At 40.8% G+C, this 23,810-nt stretch overlaps 2 protein-coding genes across 4 annotated transcripts in view; one reads left to right on the forward strand and one right to left on the reverse strand.

Annotated features, from left to right (window-relative positions):
- Positions 1–394: 394 nt before the first annotated feature.
- Positions 395–8,197, reverse strand: dhrs7cb (dehydrogenase/reductase (SDR family) member 7Cb). Of its 2 annotated transcripts, XM_044102506.1 has the most exons (7): positions 8,040–8,197; positions 5,716–5,872; positions 4,356–4,468; positions 3,117–3,327; positions 2,925–3,017; positions 1,263–1,424; positions 395–1,167 (listed from the first exon to the last, which is right to left on the reverse strand). In XM_044102506.1, exons 2-7 carry the CDS (start codon positions 5,867–5,869, stop codon positions 959–961), a joined length of 942 nt encoding a protein of 313 aa, XP_043958441.1. In that variant the 5' UTR covers positions 5,870–5,872; positions 8,040–8,197; the 3' UTR covers positions 395–958. The 2 variants fall into 2 exon arrangements, with proteins under 2 accessions (XP_043958441.1, XP_043958442.1); XM_044102507.1 differs by lacking the exon at positions 2,925–3,017.
- An 895-nt stretch (positions 8,198–9,092) lies between these two features.
- LOC122823162 (myosin phosphatase Rho interacting protein) overlaps positions 9,093–23,810 on the forward strand; it is a 56,312-nt gene continuing 41,594 nt past the window's right edge. The window contains exons 1-3 of one of the 2 annotated variants that reach the window (XM_044102502.1): positions 9,093–10,157; positions 21,256–21,333; positions 21,517–21,582. In XM_044102502.1, coding sequence (XP_043958437.1) covers positions 10,035–10,157; positions 21,256–21,333; positions 21,517–21,582 — 267 coding nt within the window. In that variant the 5' untranslated portion in view covers positions 9,093–10,034. The remainder of the gene's footprint in view (positions 10,158–21,255; positions 21,334–21,516; positions 21,583–23,810) is intronic. The other variant, XM_044102503.1, reaches the window with a different exon arrangement.

A 23,810-nucleotide genomic window follows, 5' to 3' on the forward strand; every position in this document is an offset into this window, starting at 1 on the left:
TTTATACTTGTTGGGGAAAATACACTACATTTGCTTTGCATTGTCCCCACGTAATGGCAAAGCAAATGTTTGCTTTGCCACATTAATATTAATTGGTTAATATTAATATTAACCAATCAATATTAACCTATTGATTAATATGGGTTGTTGCTGTGTTGTTGTATGGTGTTTTAAGATCTTGATCAACGTGCCCTTGTCTAACTTTGAGCCCTGGCCCCTCTAAAGGTCTCTCCATGGCCCTGGTTTTAAAGGTCTCACATAGAGATAGAGGATTGCATATTCAGGCTGCTTTGCTTGGTTGTTCTTAATTATTCAAATAAGTCAGTAAATCTCACCAGTGGATAATGGTTCTGGATGCATCACATTCTCAGAGGAAATAAGAAAATTGTAAGACTGAAAGCAACGAACTTCATTCGTTTATTTTAGTTAAGTTTCCTCACTGTCATAAGCAAAACATTTTCAGTTGTATACGTTCCTTGCTGCCATGACGTCCCACGAGTTCTTTTCTGTTAAGTTCCAAGAAAGTTCCAGAAAGTTCAGTTGTTTGTCAACGAAGACCTTATAATGTTGTCTTTGCTTTTTTTAAAATCTTTTTTTTTTTTTTAAAGCTGATGATTGCTAAATTAAATTCAAAATGACAATCATACAGTTTAACATAAAGATTGCTTGCTCAGTCATAAAAGTTATTAGGTTCAAACAACTCTTTGGTTGCCATAGAAGGAGAAACTGGTCTCTTTTACCAATGAATTTGCAATGTCATGTAAATTCAGTGAGCATATAAAATTAATCCAAATTCATTTGTGTTTTTTAACCCAGCAGTTTTTAATGTAATCACTCAATGATTGTCTGTTAAAATCAATCCATAATTCTGAAAGCGTTAGGCAGCAAGAGGAAACAGTGTGAAACTCTCGAGATCGACATTATTTTTGCTTGATTTCACATCTTCTCCAGTCTTCGTCTACTGCATCGGCTCTGCCAACACGGAGTCCTTCACTCCGGCCGCCAGCACAGCGAAGAGAAAGGGAGGAAAGAGGGAACGGAGGTAGAGGGCCACCCTGGGGATGGGGTGGGCCAGCACAACCTCCTTCCTCTTCCTGTTCACCGTCTCCAGAATCTCATTGGCCAGGACCGAAGGCCGCACACCGTGGGTGAGCTGGTTGGCGATATCTTTGGAGGAACAGACCAATTGAGACTCATCCCAACAGTAATGCAAATGTAATGTAAAGATCTGCATCATGTCTTTTGGTTTGCGTCATACTCACAATTGGTTAGGATGTTTTGTTTCGGAGCTGGCTCCGCGGCGGGTGGCGGCTCGGAGGCGTTGATGAAGGTGTGGCTGATGGTACTGACAACAATCCCATACTCCTCCACTTCGGCCCTGAGGCAGTCGAAGAAAGCCTGCGCCGCGTGCTTGGAGGCCGCATCTGTCAGCAAGACGTAACACATGTAGCAACCCAAGCCTGTCTGCAGAGCCTCATTCCGTTCATTACACACAGCATTCTTTGTGTAATTGTTTTCTGCCTCATTGGCGGAAGCCTTCAAGTCTAGTGCTCTGGTTACAAAACACACAGTAACTAAATGCTACGAATGAGGAAGTGACGGCATTTAAAATCTAATCGACTCTGGTTGGACTGAGAGCAACCTGGAGATTTTTAGGAGTGAACAAGTTACACTGTTATTGAGCAAAAGATTATTTTATTATTATTCTGAAGTATTTTAATTTGTTTACAGCAATGAAAAGAAACTAAACACAGAACAAAGAATAGTTTTGGCTAGAAAGTAACGAAAGGTCCTGGCCTTCGTTACCTTTTTTATGCATTCTTACAATCTGTAATGTAACAATTAGCCTACATTATTTACCCGCCTGAAGGAAAGGCATAAAAAAAAAGTTTTATTAGCATCAGAGGTATCATCACAGAATAGGGGCAGCAGAACCGACTGAAGACTTTCCTGAAGGGTGAGTGACTTCAGAGGACTCTGGAAATAGGCATGATGGGATCATATGCAAATCTTATGGCAACGTTGAGTCAAGCTATGATGTTTTATGGTATTTTCACAAAGTTTTAACGCAAAAATTGTAGAGGAAAAATATAGAGGCTAAATGTAGTGGTGGTTTATCCAATCTGTCCCTTACAAAAAAAAAATCCCATGAAAATCACGTCTTCACATGTGATTTTCATGGGATTTTTTTGTAAGGGATTCCACTCTCAAGAAAAACACAATCTAATAAAATGGTGGTAGACGATTTATTAGTCAGGCTACGTGCTAAGGTAGAGCATGCAGCCATCTGCTTGACCAAATTAGCTAAATAACTTATAAAAAGGAGTGTTGTCTTACTAAACTCCAAATTTGTCCTTGTAGTCAGGTCAAAAATGTAATGGTCATATAAGTGATCCTTTTAAAATAGCTTTAAAACTTTGGCATACCATCATGTAAAAGGCCACCACATAGATAGCTAGCAACGCAGAGCTAGTTCTGCACAGCTAGCATCTCTATCTATCTATCACCTATCTGTCTAGATAGATGATAGATAGATAACATTGATATACCTTGTAAATCAATGTGTGAAACCGTCTACAAACTTTGCAAATCCAAATATTGTTGGGGGTTTTTTTGTTTGTTTTGTTGACTTCACCTGTTGGCACAGCTACTATCAGAATGGAAATTATTCAGATCTTGCCACAGACTCTCCTACTGTAACATCCCAGCTCAGGACGATGCTGCAATCGCCATGTTCCAATGTCTGTAGTGTAATGCACATTGTTCCTTTAATGCCTATTTTCCATGTATTCCAAAAAAGGTTAAAGTTTGGTCTCATCTAATTGGAGTCAGATGATGTCACAGGTAGCTACAAAGTTTGCCCTCAGATGTAAACTCTGACTTATTTTACTGTCTGGAGTCTAAAACTTTAACTTGCAACTTACACGAGCTTCTGAATGGGATCGCTAGTCGGCCCTGGATGCTGTTGACCAGTATAATGTGTCCTGATCTTCTTGACATCATCGCCGGAAGAATACCTACCACAGTTTACCGTTTAGATAAAGCCAGTTTACAAGCCACAGTTAAAACTGATTAAACCGAACTTGAAGCCGTATTTGTAGCAGCATCCCGCTCACCTTTGGCGAGGCTGCTCGGACCAAAGTAGTTGATGTCCATTATGTTTCTGTCCAGCTCCAGAGAGACACTCTGGATGGGGGCTTTCAGCTTCATGCTGCTGTTGCAGATCAGCACATCCACGTAGCCGTAGCACTCCATGACCTCAGCCACCACATCCTCCATGCTGTCCATGTCACTGAAATCCAGGATCACCAGCTTTGGGGCGAATGTCTAAGTGAAAACAAGTGGCACTTTGTAAGGTGTGGCTAATTGATTGCGAGTCTAAAAGATAAAAATGCAGTGTATTTAATGAAAAACAAATACCCTGCAAAAATATTTTGTAATAGATAACACATATGTTCATAGAATAAAGGATTTATTCCAGTCCTGCACGAATACAGAATAAAACTCGGATCGCTTGGACAGAAGGACAGGAAAGGATAACCGAGCTATCAGAAAAGAAAACATCCTTTATGTTAAACCGATACTGATTGGCTCTGCGTCGCCCGCACAACTATCTAAACTTGCTCTGGCCATATGCTCCATGTGCAGTTGAGTGTGTAAGCGAAGAGACACATGAGGACAGCGTGCTGTCAGACAGGATATCCTTCCATTGTGCGGAGCAGAGGAAGTGTTTATCTGGGAGGCTGTGACAGAAGGGGTTTCTGATCAAAACAAGAACAGATTCTGATATCCATGGGCCATTCGCGGAGCTGTCACACACCTTACAAAAAGCCAACAGCCCAAAACATTCAGCCAACGCTACTTTGAAGGTTTAAATCAAAGCATATCTATGGATTAGAAGTGCCCACATAAGGTTTAGATCTAGATTTAATTGAAAAATTGTGGTAGGACTTGAAAAACAATGTTTCATTTTCTTTTTGCTTTGTGTTGGTTTACCACATTAAGTCTCGATAAAATCTTTTGAGGTTCGTGGTTGCTAATTCAATTCAGTCCCATTTATCCATCCACCCATTGCATATCCATTTGTTCCTGCAAGTGTGGGTGTGAAGTGGTGGGCAGACTGATGCCTATCTCCAGTAGTCATCGGGCGAGAAGTGGAGTACACCCTGGACGGGTTGCGAGTCCGTCACAGGGCTGCACACAGATTTGGTGCTCATGCTGCCCTGGGTAGCTTACCATATGGATTGTGCCAATCAAATGGCTCAGTGCAATTAAAAAGGAGCACAATTCATCTTAAGAACCTGAAGTGAAACACTTTCTGGCATGTTCCATTGGTCCTTGTTTAATTTCCTCACCTCTCTTGGATCAGAGTCAGTAGTCAGAGAGTCGAACAAGGATTCCAGCTTATCCCAGGTAGTTCCACACAGGATGAGCCTGGCACCGGCCTTATGGAAGAGATGGGCACATTCTGAAGAAGACAACAAAAACATGCAATTTAGACAAATATTCATGCAAAAAAGAACAATTTTTGCTGACTGCCTTAGCTTAACTTAATGGCATTTCAACAAGGAATATATCCAACGGAGCGTCTAAAAACCAATCATGAAAACAAATATCTGTGTTCTCTGTGAAATTGAAACAACCTTTTCAAAGTGTAGATATTTATTATTCCTACTGAAAGAAACCAAGAAAAGATTTAGCCTGGAAATAAAATACAAAGAAAAATTTTAGCATTTCCTTTGTTGCTAATCTAAGGATCCATTTTTTTATTTTGAATCAATTGAATGCTAATCAAAACTTAGCATAAGAGTATCCATTGTCTATATGATTTAATTTAGATAGACCAATTGATCTAATAGTTATGATTTTGGACTGTTGGGGGGTTTTGGGAAGCTGGAGTGCCCTGGGACAACCCACAAATGTTTGGGGAGAAGATGGAAATTTCAAGCACTAAAAACTCCAGGTCAGGATTCAAACCCAGAGCCTTCTTTTTGTAAGGCAACAGTGCTACCAAGTGCCAAGTGCACTATGCAGCCCTTAGCATAAAACTGGGAAAAAAAAGGACAAAAGATTTAGTTTTTTTCACCTTCCTCTATCAAGGAAAAACCCTTAAGCACCAAGTCTGGCCTCCAAAAAGGCATAATTTGGTACACATGTGGACCAGCTCTGGTTGTGCAAGTGATTCGCTTTACAAGGAGCTGGCACATCTGAAACGAGAACAGGAAAGGAGTAAGTGGAGGCCTTATGAGTGGAAAGAAAGTGTTATCGGGTTGTTGCCAGAGGATCTGAAGTCAATGAGAACAGCAACTGAAGGTCAGGAGAGACTAAGGATTCCTGACAGACGGAATAGACATTTTATAAAAATGTGATATTGGCTCAATGTTGAAAACAACCGGTGTTTTAAGGCAACTACACGCCCTGGCAGGCCAAATAGTGCTGTAAAGAGTTCACCTCTCAGTCTGGGCAACCAGACAGTCAAGTCCTGGAAACGATAACTGACATGACTACGATACAATCCTTTACAAGTGGTTACCTCCCTTTCTGTTTTGATGTGTGCTGAGCCTGGCAACACGATTGCTCCATTCATAATTCCATGACTAAATGTCCTGTCTCTGCTATCAATTCATTGAATCTGGATTTACGTGACAGTGCGTTGCAACTGGCAGAGATACATTTTTGTAGGACTCAAGTGAGGACAAATGTTTTGAACAATACCAGCGCCCGCTCCTGAGACGGCATCGGTGATCACCACGACTTTGTTGCGCACTAAGGTCTTGGACATGAACTGTAAGACCTCATTGTAGATGTAGTACACCCCTGCTGCGACGACTATTAGCAGGGGCAACACCATCACCGAGGGGAGGCCCATGTTCTGCAGAGAAGAAAAGAACAGGAGTCAGTGAGGGGGAAGGAGAGTCCAATTTGTTGGTCAAGTCAAACACATTGTCGGTTATCGACACAAAAGGCAAGTCTGAATTCAACTGCTACTGGGACAACCCAATCATTAAAAGTTGCTCTTTAACTTGGACTTCATGAACCCTTGTGAGTCAGAGAAAGCACATTAATACAGTAATATAGTAAATTAGTTTGACTCATCATGCATTGCATCAAATCAGCAGACCTTTGAAATATTTGTATTTGAAATACATTTGAGGCATTGTGCAATCCATGCACTGACACTCTGTCTGGAGATAAGCTGGACTGCATTGCTGTAACTGACTCACCTGTATCTCATGTGTCCATTGAAATCCCTGTTTTAGGAAGACCAGTGTGTGGGACAGTTCCTTGCCAGATTGTTTGACTCTGGTCGTAGTATCTAAGGAAGTACACTCATGAAACTTAGATTTCTGTCTCCTTATGTGTTGGAAGCCTACCCTTTTCGCCCTTTGCATCCCTGCTGAGTGACTTCCTGTCCTTATGGCATCTGCCTGGTAACCGTCCTTTGAGTAGTCACTTGAAACTCACATCAATGGAATAAACTTTTGCTGGTCTTAGAGTTTGAACCTCCCCCCTTAGGTCATAGGTCCTGGATACACTTCTGGGCACTATGATCGCATTCTTCAAGCAATCCCCAAACTTTCAGTGGCAACAATGTTTAGTCTCTACCTAAACTCACTTAGTTCTTTCTCCACAAGAATAGATGGATGGAAATATTCTTTATTGTCTCTTGGGGAAATTCAGGAGATAACTGTGCACTTCAACTTTATTTTCACTTGTTCAAACATTCCACAATAAAGTACTTGTAATCTCTTGTTTCTGTTTGTTATTACTTTTCTCTTTGAGAGTCCAATAAAAATTTATGGCTTTGAAAACTGGTCAACATGATGAAGGTGGTCAGCAACATCTCTTTTTGGTGATTTATAATTGTAGTGGTGGTTCAAAAGTGCCTGTTAACTTGACACTAGGTCAGCAGGCTCATTTAATAAGTGAGCCTGGTTTGTTAAGCTTTGTATTTTTTTATTGTTATTAAATTAATAAATTCATTTGAGAGAAAACAGTCGCCGGTGCTGTCTTTATGTTGTACCTACAGGAACTTGCAAAAGTGTTAACAGGCTGAGATTACTAATTTGCTGACTTCTGAATGCTATTTGTTGCACTTGATTTTATATATGGATAACAAAGTAAATAGTCCTTAGTGTACATACTTTTCAAAACCATGCACTATTTTCCATCCACTTTTTGCACTAGTTTGTGTTTGTCTATCACATATAATAAAGTACATCGATGTAAAGCGGTGGGACGAAGTGTGACAAATGTTCACGTTGTGAGACTATGTTCGACCAAGAATACTTTTGCTTACAATGTAACCTAACTTCTGATATTCTCACAATAGCAAACGGAAACTGAGGCTATAAAACAGCTCATGTGTGTTGGCTCAGGGCTATAAAAGGTAGGATATTTAGGTCATCTCCCAGTTTAGGGAACTGACACATTTGCATTTCAAAGCAGCCATTGGTCACTTCAGGAAGCAGAAGACTGCATCGTCACGACAAAATACATGACTCTTCTGCTGGTATTTAAAAAGCTTGGTTTTTAAAAAACCCAAATTTAACATATTTGTTTTCTAACTGGGTGATTTTGAACTAGGTTATAATGCATTGGGTGAATGTATTTGCATCTTCTCTTTGTGTTCTTGACTAAACTTGCAACAAACCTGTTCAACTTACATGAGGGTTTGTATCTGGACTTCTCGCTAATATACTTTCCATGTAAAATGAGGTGAACGGCTAAATATATTCTGGAGGCTCCACAGACTCTCATCTTTGGAACACTGTCACAGGACACCCTAAAGGCCGCAACCGGAGAGATTCACATTTAAATGTGCAACCTTTCCCGTCCAACCTAACAAGTGGAAACAGGTTAAGATAAAGGTTAATCCACGCTGAAATCTCCTGATCGCTCCAGAGATCCAGTTCCCTGCTTAGCTCCCTGTTTGGACTGACACATGATTAAGGTTAGTCGGCTTGTGCGTGCACAACTATAGCAACCAACCGACAGACACAAACACCTGTAATCTGTGTTATTATTGGTTCACTTACAGCATGGACAGGGAGCTAATCCTTCAGCAAGACTGGCTGGCTGTTGTTCTTTTATGGATTGAGTTGGGTAAATGAGGCCCGTCTCTTCCCCCTCGCCCATTCACACAGCACCGCTCCTCTCTGTGTCTGATTAAGTGCTCTACACTGGAACTCCCCCCATCCCCTTTGCTTATAATAGCCTCCCCTTGAGTCAGGCAACACACACATGCAGTGTACAGTATCTGAAGTATGCTCACTTGGTGCCGGCTTGAAGAGAGGAAGCATACGTTTGGGCGTCAGCTCCATTCTTTGCTTGGGGTATTAAGAAGCTGGTTAAAAAAAAAAACCCAAAAAACTGTAGACCCTTGGATTCAAAATCAAAATAAATCAATAAAATCCTCAAATTTTCCTTAGATCTAAATGTACATGTTTATATTTAAACTGTTATATTTGAGTAAATTAAGACACAATGCATCTTTTTTTTTATCGTTTGAAATATTTCCATAAATAAATTACATTTATTCATTTCCTGCTGAGTCATTTTGGTTTCAGGTTAATGATTACAGCAAATTCTTAAAATGTGATTAATAGACTCACTCCATTATTACTAGTTATTATGACTATGGAGTTAATTGATAACAGGGAATATACTCACGCCAAATCTTGATGAAACATTGTTTAAAAAAATCCCAAATAATATTTAAACAGCAACTTGGTTTTTAAATACCACTTTAGTAACCATACACAGATGAAACCACATATTAACTTTTTTCTTCTCATTGACAAAATTGATAATACAAATATGAAACAAATCAAACATTGTAAAAGCAAAGAACGATTGCTTAAGATTGCCTCAAGTTTGTCCTAAAATATATGAGCAAAGAAACACATTTTAATATAGTTATTTCATAACTTATGGCCGCTCACTTTGTTCAGATATGAACAGTTAACATTTTCCTGAAATCCATAAATGTGTTCAACTTCATCACATCAAATCCAAATAAAATACACATCTATAAAGATGATGTGAATAATTTGATCAAAGCATATCGAAATATTTCGGTGACATTGCTCCGGCTGTAGGTGGCAGCAGTGTGCAGTTATCGCGAGATCCCTTCGAATTCCCGGAGCTTGTGTGTGTTCACCTCTCTTCTCCTCCTCGCTCCATTGGGAAAGAAGAAAATAAACCCGCTGCTGCTACAAGGAGGCTAGTTATGGAACAGAACCTTTAAACACTAATTTTTCTCCATTATGACTGGCTAAGAAGTGGTTTGTCCGCCTGCAGTGTTTTTTACCCGAGAGGAAAACATTTTAGCATTTGGACCTTCAAGCCCTCGGCGTTATTAAAAGAAGGGAAAAAGTAAAGTTGAAGAAGCGAACCCGGACAGGATTTCAATAGCGTTGTATCAGCTTGCTAGCCTCCACCGCTAACCGGGGGCTACGGAGCACTGGATGAACTTCGCATGGAGCGACTGGTGCGGATGGGTTTGGAGTTTTCTGCCAGACTATAAGCCTTTCTTTGGGTTTGGAGCTCACGGAACGCCGCTTTGCTGAATGGACTCTGCCCGCCTGCAGTTCACGGGCAGCAGTTGCGCGAATGCCGCTATTGTGGTTTTCGCCATCCCGCTATTAAGCTTGAGATCCACTGGGAAGCTAACAGGATATTAGCCTCCTTCTCCCCTCTTCTCTTTGTGATTGCAGGCCAGGGACTGGAAAGCATTCATCACCGAGCTGGGTGCTGGGAACGCTGGCTTGATGGCAGCTAATTATTTATCCGGAAAGCAGCAACTGGATACAGTTTAAGCGGCGAAAAGGAAACGTTCTGTTGCGGATGCTGAAGTCCCGAAACTGCGTTTGTTACTTGAAAATGCGTCGGAGCGCTGGAGCCTATTCCAACTCGAGATAAGGGGGTGTGGGACACACAGGAGGACAGCGGGATTACAACTTCAAGGTCTTTGGGAAATTAAGCTAACTCCAGTTCGTTGTTGTTTTTTTTCCAGTAAGTGTTAAAATATAATGTCTACCGCGAAGGAAAATACCTGTAGGAAATTCCAAGCGAACTTTTTCAATAAAAGTAAATGTCAGAACTGCTTCAAACCGAGGGAGCTGCATCTGCTGACCGACCAGGACCTGACCCAGGTAAGCCAGTTAAAACCCAATTCAGCATTTTATTTTATTTTTATGGACATTAGTTCAAGGTATAAAATCCCCCAAAACTCGACTGAATTACTCTACAGTCGGTACAGAATATTTTAAAAACACAGCTTGTGATTTGAGAGAACCGTATTCGGGAAAACACACACAAAACAATGCGATTTTAGTGCTTTAAGGTATTTTAGCCACTTTTACATCGGGGCAGTTATGCTTGGAATCCCAGGTGTTTGACAAGAATTTTTACAATAATTACATAGTTCACATGAAACTATGATTAATGGGGGGAAAAAACACACAAAGGGGCCATTTTTTAAGTGCATCCGTATTTGTTTTAGCTAAGCTTTAGATTTTCTGATTTTTAAGAACCGTTCCATAAAAAGATAAAAGAACCCCACTCAAAATATTTTTCTGAGTCTTTTCTGACATGAGTAATCCTTCAATATGTTGAGTGAAGATGGAGTCACACTTTGTGAGAGATTGATCAGTCATGCCTTGTTTTTGTTACAAAATGGAAAAAACTTTTTACTTGTTAGAAATTTACAATTGTGTATATAAATATATATAATATTGGCGGATAACCGGGTCTTCACATTGTTATCACTACTACACTGAAGAGGGTTATGTCTGCAAAAAAAACGTGATAGTGCTTGGGTATTGGGTGATGCGTTGACTGACTGGAAAAAAGGCTTGGATTTTTTAGTTTACAACCAATGATAACAGACAAATCCGGCAACCAGCCAATTTTCAGTTTTATCTTTGCATCTCTTGGCAGTGTTACTATTCCTTTTTTCATCAGAACAAACCAAATGTTTCACAAATCACAAGTTTTGTTTAAGAAATAATGCAAACCAGATATGATATCTAACATTTTAGATCTCTCTGCATACTCCAGCTTTCTCCCACAGCCTGAAATCATCACGGTTAGGTTAGTTGTTGTCTCTAAATTCTCCTTGAATGTGAGTGTGTGTGTGTGTGTGTGTGTGTGTGTGTGTGTGCGTGTGTGTGTGTGTGTGTATGTGCATAGTTGTTTTCCCTTTGAATCTCTATATGTTTCCCTATAAAAATGTTAGACTTCTGAACTAGATTGGATGTCTTTACTTCTTAAAGTCCCTAGAATGCAGTTTTTATTCAAGCTTCAATTGTCCATGTTGTGTGAGGAGTCCAGAGGTTTTAAGAAATAACATGGACTGGACAGCTACACCCTTGTAGCTTTACGAAAAGGTAAACAGAATAAGTGTTGATCGGGTGGATGTGAAGGTTGAGTTCATCAACGGGATGTCTTTACAGCCTATCGACTTTGTGTGAGTGATGCAATCAGCGTGCTTCAGAGTGTTTGCTGTATGGTAATGAGGCTACTGTTTGGGGTAAGTGTTTATTTAGGCAAAAATTTTTTGGGTTCATCGTTAAAACTTTTTTTTCCCCCCCTTGTTCACTGCAACCAACAAGCTTTCTTTGACAAATTGTGCGACCTGAAGTTGTTTGGTTTGCTGGGAGGTAAGACTCTGTTCATCTGTGATGTGTGTTTTGAGCGTTCCTCTCTCGGATCATTAGTTTACTCTGTGATATATCCTGTAATCGATCCCAGATGGGCTCCTGAACACGTCGTAAAAAGAAAAAAAAATAAATAAATCAAACGCCAACGTCAGCATCCTGCTATTGGAACTTGCACATCTCTTAACCCCTCGAACGCCGCAGTCCGGACGGAGGGGCTTACAGTTACATCACTTCCTCTAATCCCCCTTCGACCCCAGGCAAGGCATCTCCTGCAAAGGAGCTTGTTCCTCCCTCTGTCGACGTTGTCAGGATTTTTCTGAAAACGCTCCCAGATTGCCACCAATCCCAGCAGTTTGCGGGGAGCCGCCGCCGCACAAGGAAGTTTCTGTGAGCCTTCCATCTGGACAAACTTCAAACCAGTTAGCGGCACCAGACCCCGTTACGTAACACCGTGTAAGCAGGATGCGGCTTCAGAGCCTTGCTGAACAGATCGATGGTGAGGCGTAGGGGATTTGTAAAGAAACAAAAACAACATCCCCAGTGTTCAGAAGAGATAAACCCGACAACCCCCGGTGAAAGAAAGCTCCTCTAGATCTCTCTTATGCAGTTAAGGCATCATGAATAGGTGATTTAGTTAAGTGAATTTGAGTCCTAAATTAAATGTGAGTTAATCAGAGCCGCAGAGTTTGCTTTGAAACGGAGAGGAAAGTTGCGCAAAAGAGGAGGACAGTGACCGGCAGAAACAGCCTTTCTCTGTTCGGCAGGAGAATAAAAGGTGGGTTGGGGGGGAGGGGCGGCTCCTGCTGCCTGAGAGAATTTCCTTTATTACAGACAGTGTGCTCCACAAGGAGTTTTATCCCCCTCCACACCCCTCTCCGTCTGTTGCCACGGGTTTTCTCTCTGTCACACAAATCGTTTGTTCCCACTGTGCTGGGAGATCGGGTCCGTTGGGGAATGAGGGGGACGCGTGGGGGGTAAATCCCACCGTCCGTCCAGCAGAGAAGACCAAAGGAAGGGCAGTGTTGGAGAACGCCGGAAGGCCGAGGTTAACGCAAACGTGGGAGAAACGGAGAAACGACAGGGATGGACGAGTGGGAGCAGGAGAGACGGGAAGTGTGTGGTCGGGGGGGGGAAAATCAGGATCGTTTTCCATCGGCTGCTTAATCCCACAGTTCACTTCCCCGTAATCATATAAACGGTTGAGTGGAAATAAGGCTTTCTGTTTCATTTATGCCAATAATCTTACACAGTTTGTTCATTTTTATGTGTTTTTAGAAACTTTAAAATGGCTTATACTGATCAGGCATTATTATAACTCCTTACTGGAAACGTGCAAAATTTTAATTTATTTTTTTATCTCGGCGCCAATCAGTGGGCAGGATGTTCTGTATGGGTTAGGAGCAGGGCAAATGGGGTAATGTAAGCACTGGCACCTTAGTGCCAGATACCATGGCACACCTTCAAGGGTCAAGCAGAGTTCATGCCTCCAAGCCAAACTGGATCCAATGCTCTATTAGACAGATGGTTTAAAGGGTTTTTTTAATGCTTAGTAGGCAGTTGAGTTGTTCTCACCAATCCAATTAAATAACGCAAGAATCCTCTGCATTCTGGAAAAATAAAACCAGTTTCACTTGCTAAAACCAAGAGGAATTGTCTGAAATATGTTGACTTTTTGTAAAAGCCCAAAAACAACATGTATTCAGGAACAGGTGAAGTTTGCAAGTGAGGGAGCTTTTTGTTTTTTAAGGATCAGTGTGATCATTGTGGAGGTTCTTGGGTCATGGGTAAGCTTGGATTCCCTTTGTGTGAATCAACTTCCACACCACAGTCAACCAAGATCACCAGCTTTAGATTGCTTACTTATGATGAAAGAGCAATCCCTCCAGGAAGCTCTGAACGCAACTATCAACGCAGATTCAGTCATCATTTGCAAATTGTCACAACTTTTCCATAAGTCCGACCAATCACCTTCATGTCACAGCAACTCGGTTGAGTTTTGACCAAGCCCCTCAGCCTCCTTTAAATTTAACTTCCTGTTTCAATTTGTGAAGCAGCAAGTTGATCATTTTACATCCCCTGCTAGTTAACTAATGCCAGGAATAAACCCAATCCTCTTAAGTTCCTGTACAGAGGTTGTGCTCACTGTTGCTTTCCACATATTGAAAAAAAACTTTATTGTCACAGAGAGCAAATAGAGCAAATAGTCCTGGAGGAGATGTAAACCAAAGGCCAGAAGCAGGACGATAATGCAGGGTCTTCAACTTAATGAGAATAAGAGAAGTAATGGGAAGGTTATGTGCAAGAATATCAACTTTTTTGTGAGACCATATTGCGGCACAAATAAGCTAAAGAAAATGTGAAACGTTTTGAAAACGGTGCCGCGAAATCGGTGAAAGAGGTGAGTCATTTCTCATGAAGACAATTCTGCAGCTCCACAACAAAAGGTTCTCCACAGCTGTATCAATTAACAAGCCCATTTGAACTTTGCGTCTGTTTGTCTGTTCTCCTCGTCCTCAGAAGTAGAGATAAAATTTGGCAGCCGCTCTTTAATTTGTGGCTCATTAACCGGCCGTTTTTCTTCCTCGAGATTCAGACATTAAGTCATGGTGAGAACATCTAATGTGACTCCTCAGAAATGGAATGAAGTGTATTCAGTTTCTGTGGGGTGATTTTTGCACAGAGCACTTCTTTTAGGTAATGGTTCTTTCATAAAATCAGCGTAATCCAGATTATTGAGGTTCAGCTTTTTCAAGCATTTCAGCACAAACCTTAGAAATTCAGTTGCAGCCAAAAGTGTGGCAAAATCAGTATTTTTGGGGGGCCATGGGGGTAGTTTAATCAGCGCTAGTGCTAGCTCTAACAATTTCATGTCCAGAGAAAAGAAATGGAGAGGAGGAGGATTCATTAGAGAAAATAATTTTGCACCAGTCTCCTGCGGTCTTTTCCCAAAGTCTGTCCTTGCTGTTTTTGTTGGACAGAAGTAACTTCTTAGCTTCTCATCAGAATCAGCTTTATTGGCCAAATTTGTGCACACAAACAAGGAAGTTGACTTTGGTTGTTCTTTTTTTTTTTTCTTTTCCTCCAGGGGGTCTTTTGTGGGCTCTAGTGTCCCTTATATGACAGTAGACTGACAGGAAAGGGGGAAGAAGAGGGGTGAAGACATGCGGCAAATGTCGGTCGGGTCGGGGAATCGAACCCACGACAGCCGCTTCGAGGACTCAAGGCCTCCAAATGTGGGTCGCGCTATCCCCTACGCCGCCACAGCACGCCCCAGCTTTGGTTGTTCTTTACTCTCAAGAAAGACATTTGAAATGTAAATTTATTTAAAAAAAAATTCCTAAAAATATTATTTTTGCATAAATATACATAGTTTTTGCAATACAAAACCTATTATGGTTTGGTTATGATACATATTATATCCATAATGGCATTAACTGCTAGACAACACTCAACACAACACTGAATGAATAATTCTTTGTTGCTTTAATCCTGGAAATAAATAACCAGTTATGTCATTATCTGTTGCATTAATTTAAAAGTTACTCTGTTCACATAATCCAAAGATTTTCTGGGCCTCCCTATGGATTACAATGAAATCCCCCCTCAAAAAAGAAAAAGAAAAATCAACTGGGCACACACATCGTTCAACCAGACATAAACCTGTACACACATTTTGTTTTCAAACTCCACCGAAGTTTATTTCACACTTCAGGTTGAAACAAAACACTACAAACCGTCTTTACAGTGAAACACTTTTGTGTAACTTTTTTTTGTCATTCATCCATACCGCTTCCTGCGCCCCCCTGCATTGGCACTGTGCCCTTCCTAGTGGGCACGCCCCACACTTTGGGAACCACTGACAAAACCTAATTACTTCACGTTAAATTCTTCTGTTTAGGTGGCCGTTCACACTTCCAAACAAATGCAACCTGTATGTGTTCTGCAGTCTGAACAGGCAAACGACCTGAAAGTGTCCCGCATGCGCAGTAGAGGGCGCAATTGCGTCAGCGTTCGCAGTGTTTTGCCAACCGCCATTAAAAGAAGAAGTGCTCAGTGTTTGCGGAAGTAAACATGGAGGCTAACGGTGGAGCATAGCTTACACATTTGAAGTTGCTGTCTGACCGGAGCAGCATATTAACAACTTAATCCTCATTATCGTCCATCATGGGTGTTGATTTCCTTCCCGCTTGCTCGTTTCAGGATGCAGAAAAGTGAGGTTTGTCCGTATCGGTGACGTTCAGTTCAGATGAATGCGACCTGGACGTTAGGTCCCATTTGAATCGGATACCCAAGTGGCCTGGGTCGCATTAGAAAAGAATCCGACCTGTGCTATTCAGACTTACATGAAAAGATCAGATACAGGTCGCAATTACATTAAAAAGAAAATCTGAATTGGGTCACTTCAGCCTATGTTAGCGCTTTAGAATTGTGCTAAATGTTTTTAAAGTTAGCTGAAGCACTAAACAAAGAAGAATTGCTCTGCTGTTAGCGAATTAGCAGAAGTGTGCCCACCACTACTTCTAATCTATTGCATTGTCCACTAATCATATTTCATAGGTGAGTTAAAGACTGTTGTAGTTCTTTTGTGCCACATGAAGAACTGCTGTGTCCATTTGTGCATTCGGTGAGTTCCTCAGCAGGCACTCAGCCTCTCAACTGAAACGCATGCAAACCTGGCAACCAAGTTAAGCATTTGCTGCGCTTGTCTCTGGGGTTTCTCTTTCATCAGTAAGAACCGTCACATTTCCCTGTGCAGACTGAAGTGGGAGTATGTTCAGACTGGCATAGCTCCTCCATAGTTATTAAAGTGATTGAAGGTCTCCTCCGGAAATACTTTTAGTGTTTTAAAAAGACAGTAGTCATCTAACAGCTGAAAGAGTTTGTCAACAACTGAATGTGTTCTGCCCTTTCTCGTTAATTGCTGGAAGTCTGGGAATGTTCTTTCCAGCAACCATTTTTGGCATCCAGCTGATGCAAACATAAAACACATTCACAAATCATTACATAAATTCACAAAGGATTGTTTCTCATTTCATGTTTCTGCAACATACTTCTTGTGATGCTCTGCTTCCTCGCCAATGGAGTTTTTATAGAAACCAAATGTAGGACGAGCTCTTACCAGGGCTCCTGTGCAATCTGGAAAAGTATGGGATTAGATTGAAGTGTTTTCTAAGTCTAGATAAGTATGAAAAAGAAAAGTTTGGATTTCCAGACTTTATTTCCTGTGTCATTATCTTGATGAGAGGTTTTCAATCCCATGTAATTTTTTTTATATACATGATGATCCAGTAGACTCTGTTAAATTGGGGACCAAAGGTGAAACATTTGTTCCATTTCCAGCTGGTGTGGCTCGTTTCCACCCTGCACTCTCTAAACCTCAGAAGAAGACATGAACGGAACTTCCTTTTTCTCAAAATGTAAGCAAAAATGGAGTAGCGTCAGATTTTAGCGATTGTAGCATTTGTCTATTATCTTTAGTAAAAGACCAGGAGCCAATTCTTCTGCTAGCGCTAAATGTGCACAGTTGTTATGGTTGTACTTATCTAGAATGGCCTGTGCAACGGTCCGTTTTGTGCTTGGATTTCACACATGCATTTAAACCGCACCAGAGTTCACTCCAACTGAATCTAGGCTTAGGTTTGTAGGCGGACTAGAGTTTGTTTGATCACTCACACCTCCTCAAACGAATCGGACTTTCTAGGCAAACAAACTAGAGTTTGATTAGAGCGGACTAACCAGGGCTGGTGTGAATGATGCACCAAATACCAAAAATGTTGATGAGAACACATTTGGATTTTAGAAGCGCTGTTCAAAAAAAGAAAATTGAATATAAATTGAATGCATGCGATTATTCCAGTGTTACTGATTCTAGTATATTTCTTGGTGGAAGGAATTTCTCCCAGCCGTGTCTGAGTCCACGATGAGACGCTGCTTTGATACCTGTTGTTTGGCCTACTATCAGTGATTGCTTTGGGGCTATTAGCCCATTCATACCTACTTCCACCTTCTTTTTTTTCTTTTTTTTAACCTTCAAATAAATCCTTTTGCATCAGAAACATCATGGATAAGAGGCAGACATGAGTTGTGTTTTTATTTCAAGGCTGTAGCTGTAAGCGTCTTTCAGTGAGGACGTCCCTCATCAGGCCCATTTCAGCTATTGGACAGCAAATGCCTCAACTATGTTTGCGGACTGATTATATCTTATTGTTCAGCTCTATGGCATTTGACACCCTATCTGGTGTTTATCTCATGATAACGCCACCGAGCCTTAGCTTCCTGTTCACTCGTCGTCCCGGAGGGGTCAGGTGATCAAAATGGAGTGGATCTGGTTTGAACCACAAGAAAAACACTGCTTTAGTGTTCACTGCTGAATCCTCCTTCTTTCTGGAGCCAGCTGCTTTCTAATACTCCCCCCGACACACATGCACACATGCACACACACCTCCAAATAATCTCCTCAGGCTTCATGACATCAGGGCAAGGTTGAGATAGTTTATTATGCTTTGTAGTGCTCCCAAACTCATTTGATTTATGAGCTTCACAGCATGCCGTCTCTCCAAAATACCCTCGTCTTCTTCTTCTTCTTCTTCTTTTTTTAATGAGTTAGCTCATTAAGCGTTCCTTAATAGACACGCTGCTACAAGTTGAACCTGGCACGTATGGATTTACTGCAGGCATGCAGTGACACGGAACAGCAAAGCAGCCAGCAGCAGAAATCCCAGACTTCAAATTGCATCCTGTTGCCTTCCAGCTGGTTCATCTGGGTTGGGCTTGTAGCGAGTTAGCGCTAACATGAGAGCAAGCCTGCTAATGGTTAGCTGGTAAAGCCCCACTATGGGAGAAAACCTGCGTTTGAGTTTTTCTGTAATTCTGTGTGTTTTTATTGGGATTTTATGTGATGGACCAACACAAAGCGTTGCATAATTGTGAAAAGGAAGAAAACAGATGGATTTTTTTTGTGTGTTCATCTACTTTGTAGCTGCAAAAAATTTATTTGCAAATATAGCTCAGATTTGACTTAGTTGACGTCAGTTTAAGTCTCGCTATAGATTCTCAGTTGAGTTTCAGTCTATAGGCTTTGTCTAGGCCAGGGGTCTCAAACTCCAGTCCTCGAGGGCCGCAGTCCTGCAACTTTTAGATGTGCCTCTGCTGCAGCACACGTGAATAGAATAATTAAGGCTCTGGAGAACTGGTCTACACAAGGTGGAGGTAATTAAGCCATTTGATTCCAGTGTTTTGTACCTGTGGCACATCTAAAAACTGTAGGACTGCGGCCCTCGAGGTCTGGAGTTTGAGACCCCTGATCTATGCCATTAAAACACATGAGAAAGTGGAATAGGAGTCGATAACAAAATACATCACGATAGACTCAATATCAATAGATAGGACAACTTATTACTAAATAACTTCACTGGACTTCGATTCAGAACCGCGCAGAATTCTGGGTGATGTAGGCTTTGGAAAGACTTTATCTGTTCAACCTCTCACAGCTAGCATCAACATTACCTAATTCAGGGGTGTCAAACTCCAGGCCTCGAGGGCCGCTGTCCTGCCACGTTTAGATGTGCCTCTGCTGCACCACACCTGAGTAGAATAATTATGTCATCAAGGCTCTGGAGAACTGATCTACACAAGGAGGAGGCAATTAAACCATTTCATTCCAGTGTTTTGTACCTGTGACATCTAAAAACTGCAGGACAGCGGCCCTTAAGGACTGGAGTTTGACACCTGTGACCTAGTTGATGCTAGGTAACCAAAGCCAGAGCATCACCTACCGTAAATCACTTGGGCTTTGGTTATCTAGCAACAACCTGTTGAGTAACTTGTGGTTACGTAGCAACAACCTACTGAGAAACTTGTGCAGCAGCAGTTTCATGTTCAACTTTTTAAGCCATATTGTCCAGCCCTAATCTAAGCCTGTGGTGTCCAAACTTTTTGACCAAAAGTGGAAAATTTAAACACTGGTGTCCCACAAAATTCATTAAATTAAAAAGTGAAAAATATGTTTACTATGATTTAGTTTTACCTGTTAAACAATAATCATTTTTGAAAAATGAGATTAAGTATCAGTGTCAGTCGTCAGTTGTTTTATATTTTGTTGGCCAAATTTTTACCATTTTCGACTTGTGGCCGAACAAAATCATTTCAAGGCCAACTTGGTCTAAACCAGTTGTTCCCAAAGCGCCCCTACGGGGGGGGGGGGTCGCAGTGCCATTGCAGGGGGCACGGGAAGCGGTATGGATGAATGGAAAAACACAAAAGTGTTTAACTGTAAAGACGGTTTGTAGTGTGTTCTGTTGCAACCTGAAGTGTGAAATAAACTTCAGTGGAGTTTGAAAACAAAATGTGTACATAGGTTTATGTCTGGTTGAACGATGTGTGTGCCCAGTTGATTTTTTTTTCTTTCTTCTTTGGTGGGGTTTTTTGTTGTAATTCATGGGGAGCGGGGGGCAGAAAATCTTTGGGAGACACTGGTCTAAACCAACCATTCCAGTGTTTATCTCTGGTTATAATTTCAGTGTTCTCACCAGAAAGTGAACCTCTGACAGGTTTTCATCTAGAATTAGTCTTGCATTTAGCTCCGTCCGTCTTCCCATCATCTCTGATCCGCTTCCCTGTGCTTGTTGAAGGAAAGTATCCGCACAGCATGATGCTAACACAACCATGCGTCACTGTGGGGATGGTGCGTTAGTTTTCCACCGCCTGCAGCGTTTTTATGTCGGTCAAAAAGTTCACTCTTGCTTTCTTCTTGCCACCCTCTGATAAATCCAAGTTTGAGGAGTAATGGTCGTCATGTCAACGGATTCTCTCATGTCAGCCGTGCATGGCCCCCATTATTGTTTTTGTTAATTTTGGGGGGTTTTAGAGTAAACGCTGTTCAAACTATATTGCACACAAATTTATTTATTTAGGAGTATCAGGGTAAAATGGGAAGGGAAAACCTCTAGATCTGGCTAATTGTTTCATACCGGATCTAATTTTCTATTTTAATTGATTTTGATTGATTTCTTTTTTTCTGAAAAAGAAATTACAGAAAACATTTCCAAAAAGTGTCTTTTTTTTCAATCATCCCTTCATTTATTGTCGTATTACGTCGACTGCATTCTTGACTTTATTTGCGTGAAAGTGAAATCATTGGCTGACTGTTCATGTTTTGTCGTGGAGATTACTTGAATTCAAAGACCAAATAAATAGAAGCTGCAAAAACACTTTTGTCAAACAAGATGGCTGCCCTGAACATGACATCACTCTGAACTATGGAAAACCATGGAGTGCGGTAGTGGAAAACAAAATCCAGATTTTCCAAAAATAAATATTGAAAAATTTTATTAATTGATAACAATCTATGTCCTACATAATCACAGACTTTTCAGCTTTTTCAAAAAGTTTTTTTTCAATTCACCAGATGTTTAGAAACTGGTTGTGTGCGAATGAGGAGGAACATCTGGATCCTAAAGGTTTCCCTTCAATTAAATTCAACCAGAGTCTTTCTTACTCTGCCTCCCTGAAGCTCACACTCTGCCTCAGCTTTAATAATGATCTAAATTACCATTCTTTCCTTCTTTCCCTGTTTTTTTTTTTTAAACAGGCCAAGCCTATTTATGCTGGATGGCTGTGCTTGGCTCCTGAGGGAACGGACTTCGACAATCCGATGCAGAGATCCCGGGTCAGTACGCTTGCTCACACTCCTCTGCAGACGTTTCTTCAGCTCTGTGGTGGAGTTCCTCACAATCTGAAATTAAGAAATGAGAGCAAATGCTTCAGGATATTGTTTTCTTTTGCTTCACGGACAGAGAACAATAGGTCTGTTCTTTGGGCTGTTCTGAAAAAATGTGTGTTGTGCTTTCAGAAATGGCAGCGGAGATTCTTCGTGCTGTACGAACATGGCTGCCTGCGCTTCGCCTTGGACGAGTCGGTGAGTGAAAACTCCTCCCACTTTGGGTTTGTTAAAACTTCAACCTGGCTCAAGCTTTGGGTTGTTGATTGTCTACAGTGATGACCTCAAAGTGGACTGAATGAAGTTGTTTTTTTTAACTCATATTTCAAGAAAATTTAGAAACGCTGAATCCTAAAAATCGTTGAATGCTTTTCTGTCTTTGACTAATCGATTGCAAGTATTTATTTAATACATTGAGTATACATCTCATGACTGTTGTAGATGTCTATTGCTTGGGCTTAAACTTTTCTTATCAGTTTTCCAGACACTATCATACCGAGAGACTTTTTTATTATATTATTTTTGGAAATTGTTCTTTGATTTTACATTGTTTGAACACAGAAGACATACAATACATTCAACTACTTGCCCAGTAAAAAATATTTACATCTATTTTTCTTTATAAATTGTCTAATTTCTGTCCTTTTGTGATTCTTATAGTTTTAACCTGTATGTCAGTTTCTTCATATCGTACTGACAGACATTTTAAAGACTTTCTACAACTTGGACTATGTGTTTTTAAAAATGGACAACAACAACAAAAGCTCTGTAACCTCTGGTTGATTATTTAAAGGATTTCTGTTTCATTAGTTGCTTAGTTTTTGCTCACGTGTTTACATTTTTGAGTTTCAAACGAATAAAGACAAAGTGGAAGAGTCCAGGTCGAGTGGTCAGAGGTTTTCCTCCACCTGAAAATCCAATATGGCTACCTTCTTTATATAACTTGGTGACCCCTGACCAGTGACGTGCGGTGAGGTTCATAGCTGGTGAGGCACTGACGTCATCAGAATCAGATTTGCAAATAGATGCATAGATTGACAGCAGTTTACAGGTTATGTTTCACTTCTGCATCCTTACACATACAAACTGTAGCTCACAAAACACACATTTCCTTAAAAAACAAAATAAATGTTATTACTGTCTTACCTTACCTAAAAAATCACTATCTCTATTATAATCTATCGCTGCACTTGACTTGCTTCCGAAGTTTAGCCTAGCTCGCTGTCACTTACTCGGCAGTTGAGGAGTGAACAAACGTCTGGGATCTTGAGCGCCCTGCCATGAGGCAAGAGAACTGCCTGCCTCACCTCGAACCTGTTCTCTGCCGTTTATAATCGCTCATTACACTAAACACGTTACACAAACACAGTTGGTGACAAAAGCACTGTACATTATATACATAAGCTAAATTATTGGAAATAAGTTCACATATTAAATTTGTTTAAACCATTTTATTGACGCCAGACAGCAACATGCTCTCCGCTTAGCAGCCAGCGCAGAGCCAGGGGTTGCGCAATCCAAGGTGAGGCAGAGCTCACTGCTGCCTCACCGCATCGCTTCAAGCATTTGAATGGGAAAATAAGAAAATTCAGCGATTTTGAACAAATAAAAATCGAAATTGGTGAAGCTACATGAAAAATAAATATTTTTTAGTACAAACCACCGGATGAATATAACAATTTAAATTACTTTATGATTATATATTTTCTTTCTTTCCATGATGGCTGGTGAGGCACTGCCTCACCAGCCTCCCCTGACCGCACGTCACTGCCCCTGACCTACAGTGTTGCCAGTAAGAGCCTAGGGAGGCAGGAATAGTTGGATATGGTTAGGATTTTTTTCTAATGTTGGTTAGAAAACCATAGTCTGCCTTGAACGTAAAAGCACGAGAAAGAATTTCTGGGATTTTTGTGTTGGTTGTTTCAGAAGATTGATATTTTATCTGTCTTATTTATTAATGTTACTGTGAACCCAGAGGAATCTGAACTTGAGGCTAAAACTAGCCTCAAGTTCTGGTTTATGTGAATGCTGTCATCTTCTTTGCTTTGGGTAGTTCTCCTTGATGCCAGTAACTATTTAGAGTGGAAATGGTGGCAATTTTGGTTGAGAAACGCAACACTGACCCTCCCCCACTTGTTACTTTGCACAGCTAGTTAGCTGAAAGCACATTTTCCACCTTTCTTTCAAATAGAAGAAATGTCTCCTTTTCTTTCCGTTTTTTACAATATGAAGCTGTATAAACCACTTGCAGTCAGAGTGTGGAAACTAAAGGAACACATCTCATTTCTCTTGAACATAGTGTGGTTGTAAAGCTCTAGAGGGGAACAATTTTAACACATCTGTTAATAAATCACAGCCTGTTACCAAAGCAGTTAGCTTAACCAAGCATTTAACAATAGCTTGTTACACTGTCAGAGCAGAGTGTT

This window comes from Gambusia affinis, linkage group LG20 (assembly GCF_019740435.1).
Source record: "Gambusia affinis linkage group LG20, SWU_Gaff_1.0, whole genome shotgun sequence".
Taxonomy (NCBI): domain Eukaryota; kingdom Metazoa; phylum Chordata; class Actinopteri; order Cyprinodontiformes; family Poeciliidae; genus Gambusia; species Gambusia affinis.